Here is a 13,455-nt window from a genome sequence, read left to right on the forward strand (position 1 = left end):
CAACACATTTGGTCAGCTGGTTTAACAGCTGTGTGCGTTGTACAACGACTGCTGGGAAAGTCAAGTGTTTTATTGTTGACCTACCAGCCAGAAACCCCTCGCTGCGTTCCCGTTGGTTGTGCAGGAGGCGCTACTAATGCTTTTTAAAGATGTACGGTTGTATAATTGCACATCTGTTTGAAATGTTGAGTTTATTGAATGTAAAGTGACGAGTCCCTAAAACTGGGCAGAACTGAAGAGATAAAAATTTCATTATTATGCAAAAAAATCTACCAAACATGTTTTGTATAGGCCATACACCTACCCTAAGACTAATCGATCACCTAGATTAAACCTTATTTAATTTAGGTTTAAATAAGTCCATTTGTCCAAGCAGGGCTGGACAAATGGACAAGAATAACAAAAATTGAGGTGTTGAAACGTCCCAGTCAAAGCTCAGACCTTAAGAGAGCTTCAGATAACAGGTGTAACAAACAGCTCAGGTCAGTTTGTTGTTTTGACGAAGGTCTCCTCACAGCGCCTGCAGATCGATACGGTTGTTCTGAGTGATTCCCTTTATCCTGTGGTGAAGCAGCAGGGGGTCCCTGAACAGAGTGATGCCTATAAACTGATCGGTGTTGGCAGAAACTGACTGGATAACACCTTCTCAGGTCCTGGTTTTCATTTTGGGAACGCATAATGTAATAATTTACCTCATTATTTCCCCTAAATGTCTTTAAAAATGTGCCGTACCGATGATCTAAGGCTTGCTGCTTATTAAAAATAAACAAAATTTGCATTTACATTCATTACTCTTGTCCTGCAGCTACAATGTGGGGTTTCAAAGCTGAGTTGTGTTTTCGGTTGTATATTTAATATCCTCTGAGGAATACAGCGACACACTGACGCTCCGTATCTTATTATAGACTCATTCAAAGCCATTTAAAACACACTGGCAAACCGAAGGAGCAGCCGCTGTGGCGGAGACAAAGCTTTTCTCCGAGGGTTAAATTCAGATGTTAAGAGGTGCTGCTTTAAAAACCACTGAGTCAAGATGTTTGGCTGCGAGAGGAAACCTACTGAGCCACTTAAAAAGAGCTGCGAAACTTCAAATGGAGGCAAAAATGATGAAAGTTATTCCCCAGCTTGATCCTGGGAGTCCTGGGGCTTGGAGTGGAGGACGGGGTCCAACTTGCTCAAGTGTTTGCTGTGATTCCCGTAATTAAAAAGGAAGAAGAGCGGAGCCAAAGTCAGAGTCTCAATGGATTTCAGGCAGACAAGGTTCTGGTTTCCAGTCTGGTTCTGCTGCTGGGACACGGAGGAAGCGGCTCGTTTAATCCAATAAACCAACCGCTTTTCAAAAGGTTAAATATTAGGGGCTTTTTATAGACATCTAAATATAGATAACCAAAGGAAAGCACATTCAGATCAGGTGTTCCTGTTAATTTGTGAATACACAAAATTACTCCAATAAATGACGTGTCTGGGAATACGACCCAGACTCTGAGTTGAACGACAGAGTATAGAGTCAGGCTGTGCAAAGTTTTGTTAAATTATGATGGGATAGTCTGCGGGCAATGCAACGTTACCTAGCAACCCCGACAGAGATCCGCCTGTTACCTAGCAACCCAACCAGAGATCCACCCGTTACCTAGCAACCCTGCCAGACTTCCAGCATGTTTGGTTAGCAGGTTTTCCCGCTGTATGCATTCTACAATGGCTGCTGGAAAAGACTAGTGTTTTATTGTTGATAGGCCTGTTGCAGTAAGTAATATATCAATAAATTGAAACAAATTCAACCATGCCCATTTGAATGATTTATTGCTTTTCTCTATTTCTACCATAAATGGGATGATAATCCGTAGGAAAAAATTGTAACAAAAGAATATTTGCGTCGCACCTTACTTACAGCACAGATGAGAAATAATATTTGATTTCACTGATGTTGTCAGAAGAAGGAAAGCAAATTTTTTACATTTTACATCCACTAGCAACTAACTACTATTTTTATTTGTCCACCGATTCAATATTTGTTGTTAAAACAAAAATCAAAGGTGCACATAATAGAAACAGAGCAGAAAGTGTCCTGAAATAAACTCCAACTGCCAAAAACGCTTTGTTCCAACACGGTTGCTGTTTGTTCAGGATTTAGCCATTCAGACATAATCTGATGTTGTTTTCACCTCATCTGTGAGGCTGCAGCACAATCCTGGTTGTATAATGATAATTCAATTCAATCTGTAACGTTTCAGTAAACCGTGACATTGAACCAGCTAACATCTGAACTGTGTAAACAAAAGAAGGAAGCGCAAACGGAAAGAAACAGCAGATGAAAAACATCAACCGGAACATGAAGAGAAGCACAAGCCATTAAATCTGAGAAATTAAAAAGGAGTTTACATTTGATATGGACTGAATTTTTTCTTTAAAAAAATAAGCAAAACAAAAACAAGCCTCTGAAATTACAACAAAAATAAATCTAAATATTCCTACTTTTCATTTTTAGTAAAATAAATTTGCAACAATAAGTAAAATAACATTATGACAGCGACATTAATGTAACGCAACTAAATACACGAGTTAAATGTAAACTTTTCTCAACTCTTATGTAGAAAAGAGAGGACGTTGAATAGTAATCATGACTTTCTAAAAAAAGTATTCTGTTCAAACCATTATTTAGAAAAATGGAAAGTCTGAATCACTTAGAGCAAAGTCTAGCTGAGTTTTGACAGAAATCAAGCTTCAGATGAAAGTTTTTATTCACTAAAGTTCAGCTTTAGTGGGCTGTGCTCCCCACCAAGAGCTCTTAAATCACTCTGTGTGGTGCTGGATTGTCAAGTCTCTCATTTAATACAAGTTTCACTTGGATTCTTAAAGGATAAATCACTAGATAAACATTAATTTAAGATCATTTTTGTCTTTTGGTTATGTCCGAAAAGTTCAGTGTTTTCGACCAAGATTATTCTTTCACGTTATAGAACATATTTATTTAATTTAGACAATAAAGTGGATATAACTGCATAGCTACAAGGTAAAACAATAATGAAAAGATAACCTGTCTAACAAGAGTGATTATAGGGAGAAATCTCTGTAAATCCTAAACATTTATAATGACAAATTCAACAAAGATCCCAGGATAGGACTCCTGACATTGGAACCTGGAGGGTTACAGTTAAATAGAAAAATATCTCTTTAAAATATTGATAACTTCATGTAAAAAGAAGCCGGATGACATGCAAACCTCCAAGGACAGATTCCCGACTCCACACAGCAGAAACTGACTCATTTTTAGAAAACGTCAAGGCTTTGACTCCCTGAAGGGTTTGATGAATGATGCATGTTTCTTGTCAGATTCATGTTGATGTTTGATTTGACATTTTAAGAAAGCAAACGGTTGAAAGAGCCGTTTGTGGCTGTTAAGTCAGGTAAATTATCCTGTCTTAGCCAGTTCTGAGAGAAAAACACTTCAAATTTGAACAATTTAGAGTTTTTCCACTTGACTCGGTTTGATTGGGGATAAAAATTGCAACATCTGTTACATTTGCAGCTGCTGTGGTTCTCTTTCTCACTATACTGAGTCAAACCAACCAAATCCTTTGAAAAACCTGTTCCCCTCCTCGCCTATGGGGGCGCTGCACCTAGAACTACTGAAAGAAACAACATGAAAACCAAAGAAGAAGATCCTGAACTTCTCAACTTCTTTTTTCACAACATGCAAAGAAAAATGGTTTCCACAGGTTTTAACGGTTGTTCTTTTGTCTTTGGCTAAAAACCACAAACAATGTAGGTCCACAGGTTTGTTTTGGTTGTATTTACCCAGAATGCTCTGCATTGTTGTCCACTTCCTGCTTTCGGAGCAACCGCTGGTCTGCTTGGTGTTCAAATATGCATTCGAACCGCAGCAGAGTTCACTTCAACCAAATCCACACCAAGATTTTTAAGCGGTTTTGGTCCAATTACACATTCACACTCCCCCAAACGAACAGAACCTTCTAGGCAAACAAACTGGAGTTGCGTTAAAGCGGACTGAGTTCACTTTAATCGAAACAAGAAAAAAATGTAGGCCTTGTTTTAGTAGTGAACTCTGGTGTGGTTCAAATGCATATGTAAACGCCAAACAGACCAGAGCAGAAAGTGGACTAAATCGCAAGGGATTGTGGGTAAATACAAGCAAAACAAACATGCTAGGCTAGAGCTAGCAAGAAAAATGTGACGTACGTTTTTACAAAAGAAAAACTCTCCAAGCCCTAAAATCTGACGACACTCCTTTTTTGTTTAGATTTTGGGAAGAAAGTTGAGCTCAGTGTCATCCTTATAGGTTTTCATGTCGTTTCCTTCAGTTGTTCTTGGTGCAGCGCCCCCACAGGCGAGGAGGGGAACAGGTTGTTCATTTAATTTGGTTGGTGTGAAAGAGAATCACAGCAGCTGAAAATGTAAAAAATGTTGCAGTTTCAGTCCCAATCAAACAGAGTCTACCGGACTACCAGGTATGAAAACATCCTAGGTTTGTTAGTGGACCAAACATCAACTGCGCATAAACACTTCCCCAAAAGAACCGGACTTTTTAGGCAAACAAACTAGAATTTAATTCAAGCGTACTGAACACAGTTAGTGTAAGAATCGAGGCTTGGAGGTGGACCTGAAGAGTCGAGTACGAGAAGTTTGACTTTAATCTCTGAGAATAATATTTCAGCGAGACACAAACTCTTTCTGACAGGAGAGAAAGCAGCTCAAGCTCACAGTTTCGCCCTGAAAGTTGTGTCACAGCGATGAAAAGCAAAAAAAAAAAGAAGCAGCCAAGAAACACCTGAAGCTTCAAACCAGACGGAGAATCTGATCAGAAACAAACAGATGAGCAGCCATCGCCTGCCTGCTTCCTGTTCACACATGAATATTAGATCCTGATAGTAGGACGCTGCCCGGAGCCGCAGCAACCTGCAGCCATCAACTGGATGGATCCATCAGGAGATCGTTTAGCACACACACACACGCGCACACACACACACACACACACACACACAGCTGGTTGTAATGCCCAATAACCCCTTCTCCTCTCTTCATGCTCAATGTCAGCAGTTTGCCGCCAGAGACACACGACCAACATACAGCATGTATGTTGCATGCTAACACACACACACACACACACACACACACACACACGCACACACGCTGTCTCTACCTTTGTTCACCCTACGCAGGATCTGGCAGCGACACTTAAACGACACGGCGATCATAGTGAAGCCGAGCCAAGCGTCGCCTCCCCCCCGAGCGCCATGCAGGTGCAGCAGCCGCCGATGAAGAACGGGAAAGAAAGACAGGAAAAATGGGAAATACTACTCTTCCTCCTCCTCCTCCTTTGCTCCTCTTCCTCTGCGAGCGGCTGAGAGACGAAGGAGCTCCTCAAACCGAAACTGTCATCGAAGGCGGGAGAGGGAGGCGGAGAGCGCTGCAGATGTGAAGCTCTCAGATAAAAAATAAAAAAAAATCAGCCAGAGGGGAAGAGAGGGAGGAGAGGGGGAGGGGGAGGAAGAGTCTGCGCAGACTGGAGGATGAAGAGGAGGAAGAGGAGGAGGGAGGCTGCTGTATCTCACCACTGGACTGAGCATCTGGATGGACGGATGGATGGATGGATCAAATTTACTGTTTTTGTTACAAACCAAAACAGGTTCTGTGATAAATGTTTTACTTTTGTTATTTTTAATTCAATTTTTAAGAATTTATATTTTAGTTTATTATATATTTTTATAAAAAAATATATTTTTACTTTGAATGCCTCTGAACCCTCAGGAGAAAATAACTGATTTTCTGCTTAATTAATATTTATTAGAATAATAAGTATTTGTTCCGTGTTAAATTTAACCACAAAATGAAAAGAGAGACGACACACCAGCAGAAACAGATTAAACAGTCAAAATGAGCAGCATTATTAACAACAAATCCGATAAAATCAATTATTAAATTGACCCAGACTAATTAAACAGTCCGGTTCTGGAGGCTGCAGCTGTTTAAATCCTGACCTGTGAGGACCAATCAGCGCTCAGCTCCTGCGTAGTGTGCCATGTGATTGGCCGGCAGCTGATAAGGGGGCGTGTCCTGCAGTAGGTAGTGGTCAGACATGTAGGTCAGTGTTCCAGCAGCAGATTACAGCAGATTAACGTCAGTCATTGTGTATTAAAGGTATAATCTGTGATATTTTACTATAACCGCTCTGACTCTCTCCCTCTCTGTGAGCCTTCCTCAGTCCGTGTCTCCCCACCAGCATCATCATCCTCAGTCCAACAAAGACTTCTTATGTCTCAGAATCTGATGTCTGCTGCCCCCTGCTGGTCAGATTTACCATCAGATTCACCTTGAGACTGTTGCGCCTCCTGATGGTGATACGACAGCACCGCAGCTTGAAGCTACAGATCTACAGTTTGTCTTTAAACCAAACTTTTTACTTTTCTTCTTCTTTTTATAACTTCCAGTAATATTTATTCTCAGTATTTGGCTCTAAAAATCAGAAAAAATAAATCACAAAACAGAAAGAGCAACATAAAATCAGAACCAGCTGAAAAAGGACAGAGAGATTACAGCTTAAAGAATGAGATTCTGGAGAAAATACCGAACCCGTTCAGAACTGGAACATAAGGAACAGAACCAGAATTTAAAGGTACCAGAACCGAACAGAATCAAAGATGGCGGAAGTGTAACACCCCAAGAACCAGAGAAATGTGGAGGAAATAAAGACATGAATCCAAAACCAGAACCACAGGAAGTTCTATCCGATTAACCATCAAACCAGTCAGAAACGGGTCTGACAAAAGTTCTGAAAGATCCAGCCAGAACCAGACAAATGGTTCGGAATGAGCAGAACCAACCAGATTAATTTAGAAAATATTTAAAACCAGAACCTGCGAGAAACAGATTCATCAAAGCAAAGACCCAAATCAGTCAGAACCGAAACCAGAAACCCTAAATAATCTAACGCCAGAACCAGAACCAGAACCAGTACCAAGAGGAAACAATATAAAAGAACCCAAACCATTCACAACCAGTTTAAATCAATAAAACCCAACAGAAACCAGAACCAGTTAGATTAGAACCACTGGGGAGTTTCAGAACCAGCAGATTCAGGAAAGACCAGAGCTGATTCAGAACCAGACTGAACCCAGACCCAAATCAAATAATAAGCCAGAAAAGATCCCAGAGCAGTTCGAAACAGAACCAGAACACTTCGAACCCAACAAATGACCAAAAATAAGAAACATCTGGGTTCAGTGGAGGTCCAAACCAAACAGAACCCATCCTACCTGACAATGGTTCTGAAACCTTCAATCCAAGCTAAACCCAACAACTCAGAACCAGCTGAGCAGATCAGATAAATCCAGACAGAACTGGACTCAGAAGAACCATCGAATGCATCTTGGATCAGTACCAGTAAAACCATTAAGAGAACATCAGAAATGAAGAAGAACCAGCTGAGATCCATAAACCCATCAGAACCAGAACCTAGATAGAACTGGACTCTAGGATTCTGAACCAAAAGAACCAGAACTACATGGATCACAGTGTTCCTCGAGAGACTAAAAACAGAACCAACTGTTATCTATAACACTGGTTCTGAAAGGTCCAAAGAATTCAAACAGGATAAAATGAAATAAATCTGTTAAAATCCAACAAACTGGGGCAGAACCAGCTAACGAACCAGAACCAGCTAACGAACCAGAACCAGCTAACGAACAGAACCAGCTAATGAACCAGAACCAGCTAACGAACCAGAACCAGCTAACGAACAGAACCAGCTAATGAACCAGAACCAGCTAACGAACCAGAACCAGCTAACAAACAGAACTTGTTGTATCATAAATCAGAAGGTGGATCCAGCAGAATCGAGAAACTGGGGAAAGTTTTCAAAATCGGAAGAATCAGAACCAGGACAAAAGTTACAGGAAGTAGAACCAAAATAAAACAGAACCAGATTCAGCATCGATGCAAACCAACCGGTCCCAGCGCAGAAAGGTTCTGCTGCAGAGTGACCAAGTTTACGGACGTCCCTAAACGCACCTCGCATGTAATAATACACCGTCGCGAGCTGATGAAGCCCGTCCCGCTGCTGCCGAACACACGCGCATGCGGCCGCAGCGGTTACCATGGAAACAGGCCGATGAATAATTGAGGGGCGAGAGCGACCCCGCGACGTACAAAGAGTGATTTTACAGATGAAAGCAGAGCTCACACACACACACACACACACACACACATTCCAGGTTATCATCACAGCTGCTGGCAAAACAACAAAATCGGTGTGTGTGTGTGTGTGTGTGTGTGTGTGCGTGCGTGTGTGCGCGCGAGTGTGCATGTGTCTGTGCGCGCGCATGCGTGCGTGTCTGTGTGTGTGAACACGAGGTTTTGAGTCACCATGACATCTTCTCTGTGCGCACATAAACTGGGTGTTAATAACACCGCTGCTGTGACGGGAAGAAGAAGAAGAAGAGTGCTACCCCTTAATTAGAGAGAATAGTCTGAGTCCGACAGACCGGCTCATGTGAGAGGCGGACCAGATGGGACAAAGCCACGACACACTGAATCAGACCAGAACCAGAACTCTGTATCCGGCTTTTCCAGGTGGAGTAAGAATTTTAAAAAACTTGACAAAGAATCCAAGTTGGTTGCATTGTTGTCCTAAAGCAAAAAGGTCCAAGTTTTGAATCCCTCTGAGTCCACAAACTTGACCGCCATCTTGGTAGGAAAGTGCAGCTTAAAGTATCAAATACGAAGCTCACAGAAGTGTGACGACACACGAGAAATATGTATTGATGTCTAAATCGACTGTGGGTCCAGCTGGCGGTGGAAACGCTCTCCTGAATACAGCGGACCAAACCGCACCGACCGACCTGTGCCGTACGGAATGAAGGTAACTAAAAAAGCAAAAGACAACTAGCTTTAGCTAGTCCCTTCTCTTTCACACTACACTGAGTCAAACCAACCAAATCCGTTGAGCAACCAGTTCCCCTCCTCGCCTGTGGGGGCGCTGCACCAAGAACCACTGAAGGAAACACTGAGCTCTACTTCCTTCTCATGAAATGTAAATAAAAATTGAGTGCCATCTAATTTTAGCAGTTGTAGGACTTCTCTTTTGTCTTTCATTAAAAACCACAAGTCATTTCTTTTGCTAACGCTAGCTAGTTTGCTTTGGTTGTATTTACCCAGAATGCTTTGCACTGTTCTCCACTTCCTGCTTTTGGAGTGGTCTTGGCGTTGACATTGAAATCGCACCAGAGTTCACTTTAACCAAACAGTGACCGAGGTTTGAAGGCGGACCAGAGTTCACATTTTTGAGCCGATTAGCATTTGCACTTCAACAAATGAACTGGACGTTGGCTTAAAGCGGACTAAAGATGTGATGTGGAGTTTCAGCAGTCCCAGAGTTTCAACACAGAGTATAGAGAAAGTTGTTTCAAAGAGTTCGTTTTGCTCAAACTAAAAAGAAATTATTCAAATTGCCACATTGACCAATTTTTCCAGCCATGTGAGTAAAATATGAAGCTGCAGATTAAGAGAATAAAACAGCAGCAAGAACAGAAACCAGCAGGAAGTCCTGAGCATTAGAAGTATGGAAAGCGCCGGGTTTGTTGCATCACTCAGAGCCAGATGTACCTAATGAACTGGCAACTGTCTGCAGGGAATCAGAGGGGGAAAATGAGGAAGTTGTTCTTTAATTTAAAAGAACTAATTAAACATCAAATCCAAATAATGAGGGGAAAGTGCAGTGAATCCTGAGAGGCCTGCAGATTAATTAATTGCGCCGATTTCTGCTCTACTTTCCGCCGCTCGCTCGCGTGTTCATGGGCTGTGAAGATAATCAGGAGAAGAACGCCGCCTCCGGACGGAGCGGCTCGGCGCCAGCGGCAGCTGACGGACGAGTGGAGGACGTGGGCCTTGGAGCCGGCGGAGCCGAGGGGAGTCTAACACATTCACACATGGTAAAAAACATGTAGGCGAACACTTCATGGTGGGTCTGCTAATGGCAGCCAGGAAGGGATAAAAACAAAGATGTTCCTGCTTTTAACAGATTTGTTTCCTCCAAACAGGAACAATCAGACGCAGCAGAGCTTCCTGATCTTTCATCTCCGTCACGTTGGACGCAGAGATGTTAACCGAGCGCCGATTGGAGGCATTAATTAGCACGATTTCTATGTCAGCAGCCTTCGCATCACACATGACGGCTGTGAGCTGCACCGCTCTGGATCATCCAACCGTCACTTTCCCTGTGTGTTAATGTATGCACCATAATATTTCTGCACATAATGAGATCACAGAGCGGTCGGAGAGGGAAGGTGAGACAGGTGACAATGACTGCTAAAAATATTAGAAAGCTGCTCATCATCAACAGATCTGAGGGAGAAACATTTAATCTGAGAAGTTCACAGTCTGACATTTTGTTGCACCACAAACTGCAAAGATTTATCCCTCATTTCATATTTATGATTTTTTATGTTGCTCCATCACATAAAGTCCCAATAAAACACGCTGCAGTTTGTTGGTGTAACATTTTGAAATGTGAAAACGTTCAAGACAATATTTATTAATATTGTATAATAAGTAAAGATGTAGGGGGCGCCGTTTGTAAAGTTACAGTCAAAAAATATTTTGGGTTATTTAGTCTGAAATAAGAGGAAAAATGGACTTGATTTCCCAAAGCCACACGGTTACAATTTGTTCAATTATAAAGGCCACTTTTAATTAGATTGATGCTAAATATTTAGGTTGGAACTAAATCATTAGAATCAAACTAAAATTTTGCTAGCTAACTAAATATTTAGCTTGAGGCTAAATATTACCTTTCTAACTAAATATTTAGGTCAGAGCTGCACAGTTAGCTTCAAGCTTGCAAAATAAATATTTATTTTTTGCTGCTGGTTGATAGTCAAACATGAGTCAGTCTGATTGCTTCAGGGAGTAAATAGAGAAGAATGAAGGGTCTGCAAAGGCCTAGTCAAAGTCTAGACCGTTAACTGTGGTGGGACCAAAGGCCTAGTCAAAGTCTAGACCGTTAACTGTGGTGGGACCAAAGGCCTAGTCAAAGTCTAGACCGTTAACTGTGGTGGGACCAAAGGCCTAGTCAAAGTCTAGACCGTTAACTGTGGTGGGACCAAAGGCCTAGTCAAAGTCTAGACCGTTAACTGTGGTGGGACCAAAGGCCTAGTCAAAGTCTAGACCGTTAACTGTGGTGGGACCAAGGAGCAAAGAAATGTCTGCTTCTCCACTCTGGTAAATCCTGTACTGCTTTGTTTTTGCTCATTTCAGAAAATTGGTGTTTTTATCTCCTGTGATAAATAATAGATTATAATGTTATAAAATTTACATTTGTGTCCAAAAAGTAATTTTTAGGAATTTATATCGGTCCCAACTTCTACCTGAGACGTTGCTCACTTAGTCTGCATGCATTTTGTTTTCTAATATTTATGAGAAACGGATTCATGTATCCATACAGTAATGATGAATCCACAGAGACGATTGGAGAAGATCAATTAAACTACATCGATGATTGAAATGGTTAGATTTTTCAAAATGGGCCTAGAACATGAACACATCTCCTCTTTGAATAGAAATGAGTCCTGAGGGGGAAAAGAGGAGAAAACCCGGATATCTCTGATGGTCTCGTTAATGTTGGTAAAGCAGGTTAGCAGAGCCGCCGCACATTAAATCAGTGAGTAAAAACCCAGTGAAGCAGGTCTGAGGAGAGTTTCTGTGTTTGTCTCCGGGTCAGTCAGTCAACCAGCCATAAATCGCTTTCAAATACAATCACACGCTGCAATGACCACAACACACACCCTGAGTCGGACGATGGCTTCGAGAAATGCCTTTTGGCAGCTCTGCAGCACAAACACACACAAACTGTACATTCCCAAAGCAGGGTCAAAGTTCAGCAGTAAATCTCAGCATGTAAACACACTCTGATGTCACGTTTTAGGCGATTAAATTCGCACTCAGAGTTGTTTGTTGAGTCTTCTTTGGGGAAAACCAGCGAGAAGTGGCCAAACAGAATCGTTAATCGGTTTGGAAAAGTTCAGTTAGTTTCTCTGAAGGTTTGCAGACGGCGACGGGAACCAGGGTTCACCCACAAAAACCAGGGTTCCCCCACGAAAACCAGGGTTCACCCACGAAAACCAGGGTTCACCCACAAAAACCAGGATTCACCCACGAAAACCAGGGTTCCCCCACAAAAACCAGGGTTCACCCACAAAAACCAGGGTTCACCCACGAAAACCAGGGTTCTCCCACAAAAACCAGGGTTCCCCCACGAAAACCAGGGTTCACCCACAAAAACCAGGGTTCCCCCACGAAAACCAGGGTTCTCCCACAAAAACCAGGGTTCTCCCACAAAAACCAGGGTTCACCCACGAAAACCAGGGTTCTCCCACAAAAACCAGGGTTCTCCCACAAAAACCAGGGTTCTCCCACAAAAACCAGGGTTCACCCACGAAAACCAGGGTTCTCCCACGAAAACCAGGGTTCACCCACAAAAACCAGGGTTCACCCACGAAAACCAGGGTTCACCCACAAAAACCAGGGTTCACCCACAAAAACCAGGGTTCTCCCACAAAAACCAGGGTTCTCCCACAAAAACCAGGGTTCTCCCACAAAAACCAGGGTTCCCCCACGAAAACCAGGGTTCACCCACAAAAACCAGGGTTCCCCCACGAAAACCAGGGTTCACCCACAAAAACCAGGGTTCACCCACAAAAACCAGGGTTCTCCCACAAAAACCAGGGTTCACCCACAAAAACCAGGGTTCACCCACAAAAACCAGGGTTCTCCCACAAAAACCAGGGTTCTCCCACAAAAACCAGGGTTCTCCCACGAAAACCAGGGTACACCCACGAAAACCAGGGTTCACCCACGAAAACCAGGGTTCTACCACAAAAACCAGGGTTCTCCCACGAAAACCAGGGTACACCCACGAAAACCAGGGTTCCCCCACGAAAACCAGGGTTCACCCACAAAAACCAGCTGCAGGAAATCAAACACTAAATATCCTCTCTAGTCATCTAGAGGCAAATATGTTGGTGCTTTTTAAAAAAAATCCCATCCTTTAAAGCCCAGAAATTGGGATGAAACGTTAGATTTTAACAATATTTCTCCGATATTTCAACATTTCCAGAGCATAAAAAATCAGCAGAACGAACCAAACTGTGGAAGCTGTAACTACATTACAACCTCTTCACAGTTTTCATCAAGACTACATGATAACAGGTGCAATAAATCCCGTTTTGTTCACCGTCAGCATTCTGGGCCACTAACAGGTAAATTAATATTAGCATCCAATCCTGTGAACTGCAAACACTGACACCACAATGACATATATCATATATGTCACAAGTATTCAGAAATAACCGCGAGCAAACTGTTATATCCAATATGTCTGTTTCATCCAGGCTGCGAAAGAGCGAGAGAGAGCCAGACTTCAAATTTTAAACAGGATTTTTTAAA

General features: G+C 42.3%; 1 protein-coding gene across 6 annotated transcripts in view; it reads right to left on the reverse strand.

Annotated features, from left to right (window-relative positions):
- The window catches only part of grip1 (glutamate receptor interacting protein 1), a 55,650-nt gene that overhangs the window by 26,369 nt on the left and 15,826 nt on the right, over positions 1 to 13,455 (reverse strand). Inside the window, exon 1 of one of the 6 annotated variants that reach the window (XM_044108524.1) lies at positions 5,159 to 5,409. The exons of 4 other annotated variants lie outside the window; for them this stretch is intronic. In XM_044108524.1, the coding sequence (XP_043964459.1) occupies positions 5,159 to 5,213 (55 nt within the window). In that variant the 5' untranslated portion in view covers positions 5,214 to 5,409. Of the gene's footprint in view, positions 1 to 5,158; positions 5,410 to 13,455 lie in introns of those variants that run through there. One more of the 6 variants, XM_044108526.1, reaches the window with a different exon arrangement.

Source organism: Gambusia affinis, linkage group LG23 (genome assembly GCF_019740435.1).
Source record: "Gambusia affinis linkage group LG23, SWU_Gaff_1.0, whole genome shotgun sequence".
NCBI lineage: Eukaryota > Metazoa > Chordata > Actinopteri > Cyprinodontiformes > Poeciliidae > Gambusia > Gambusia affinis.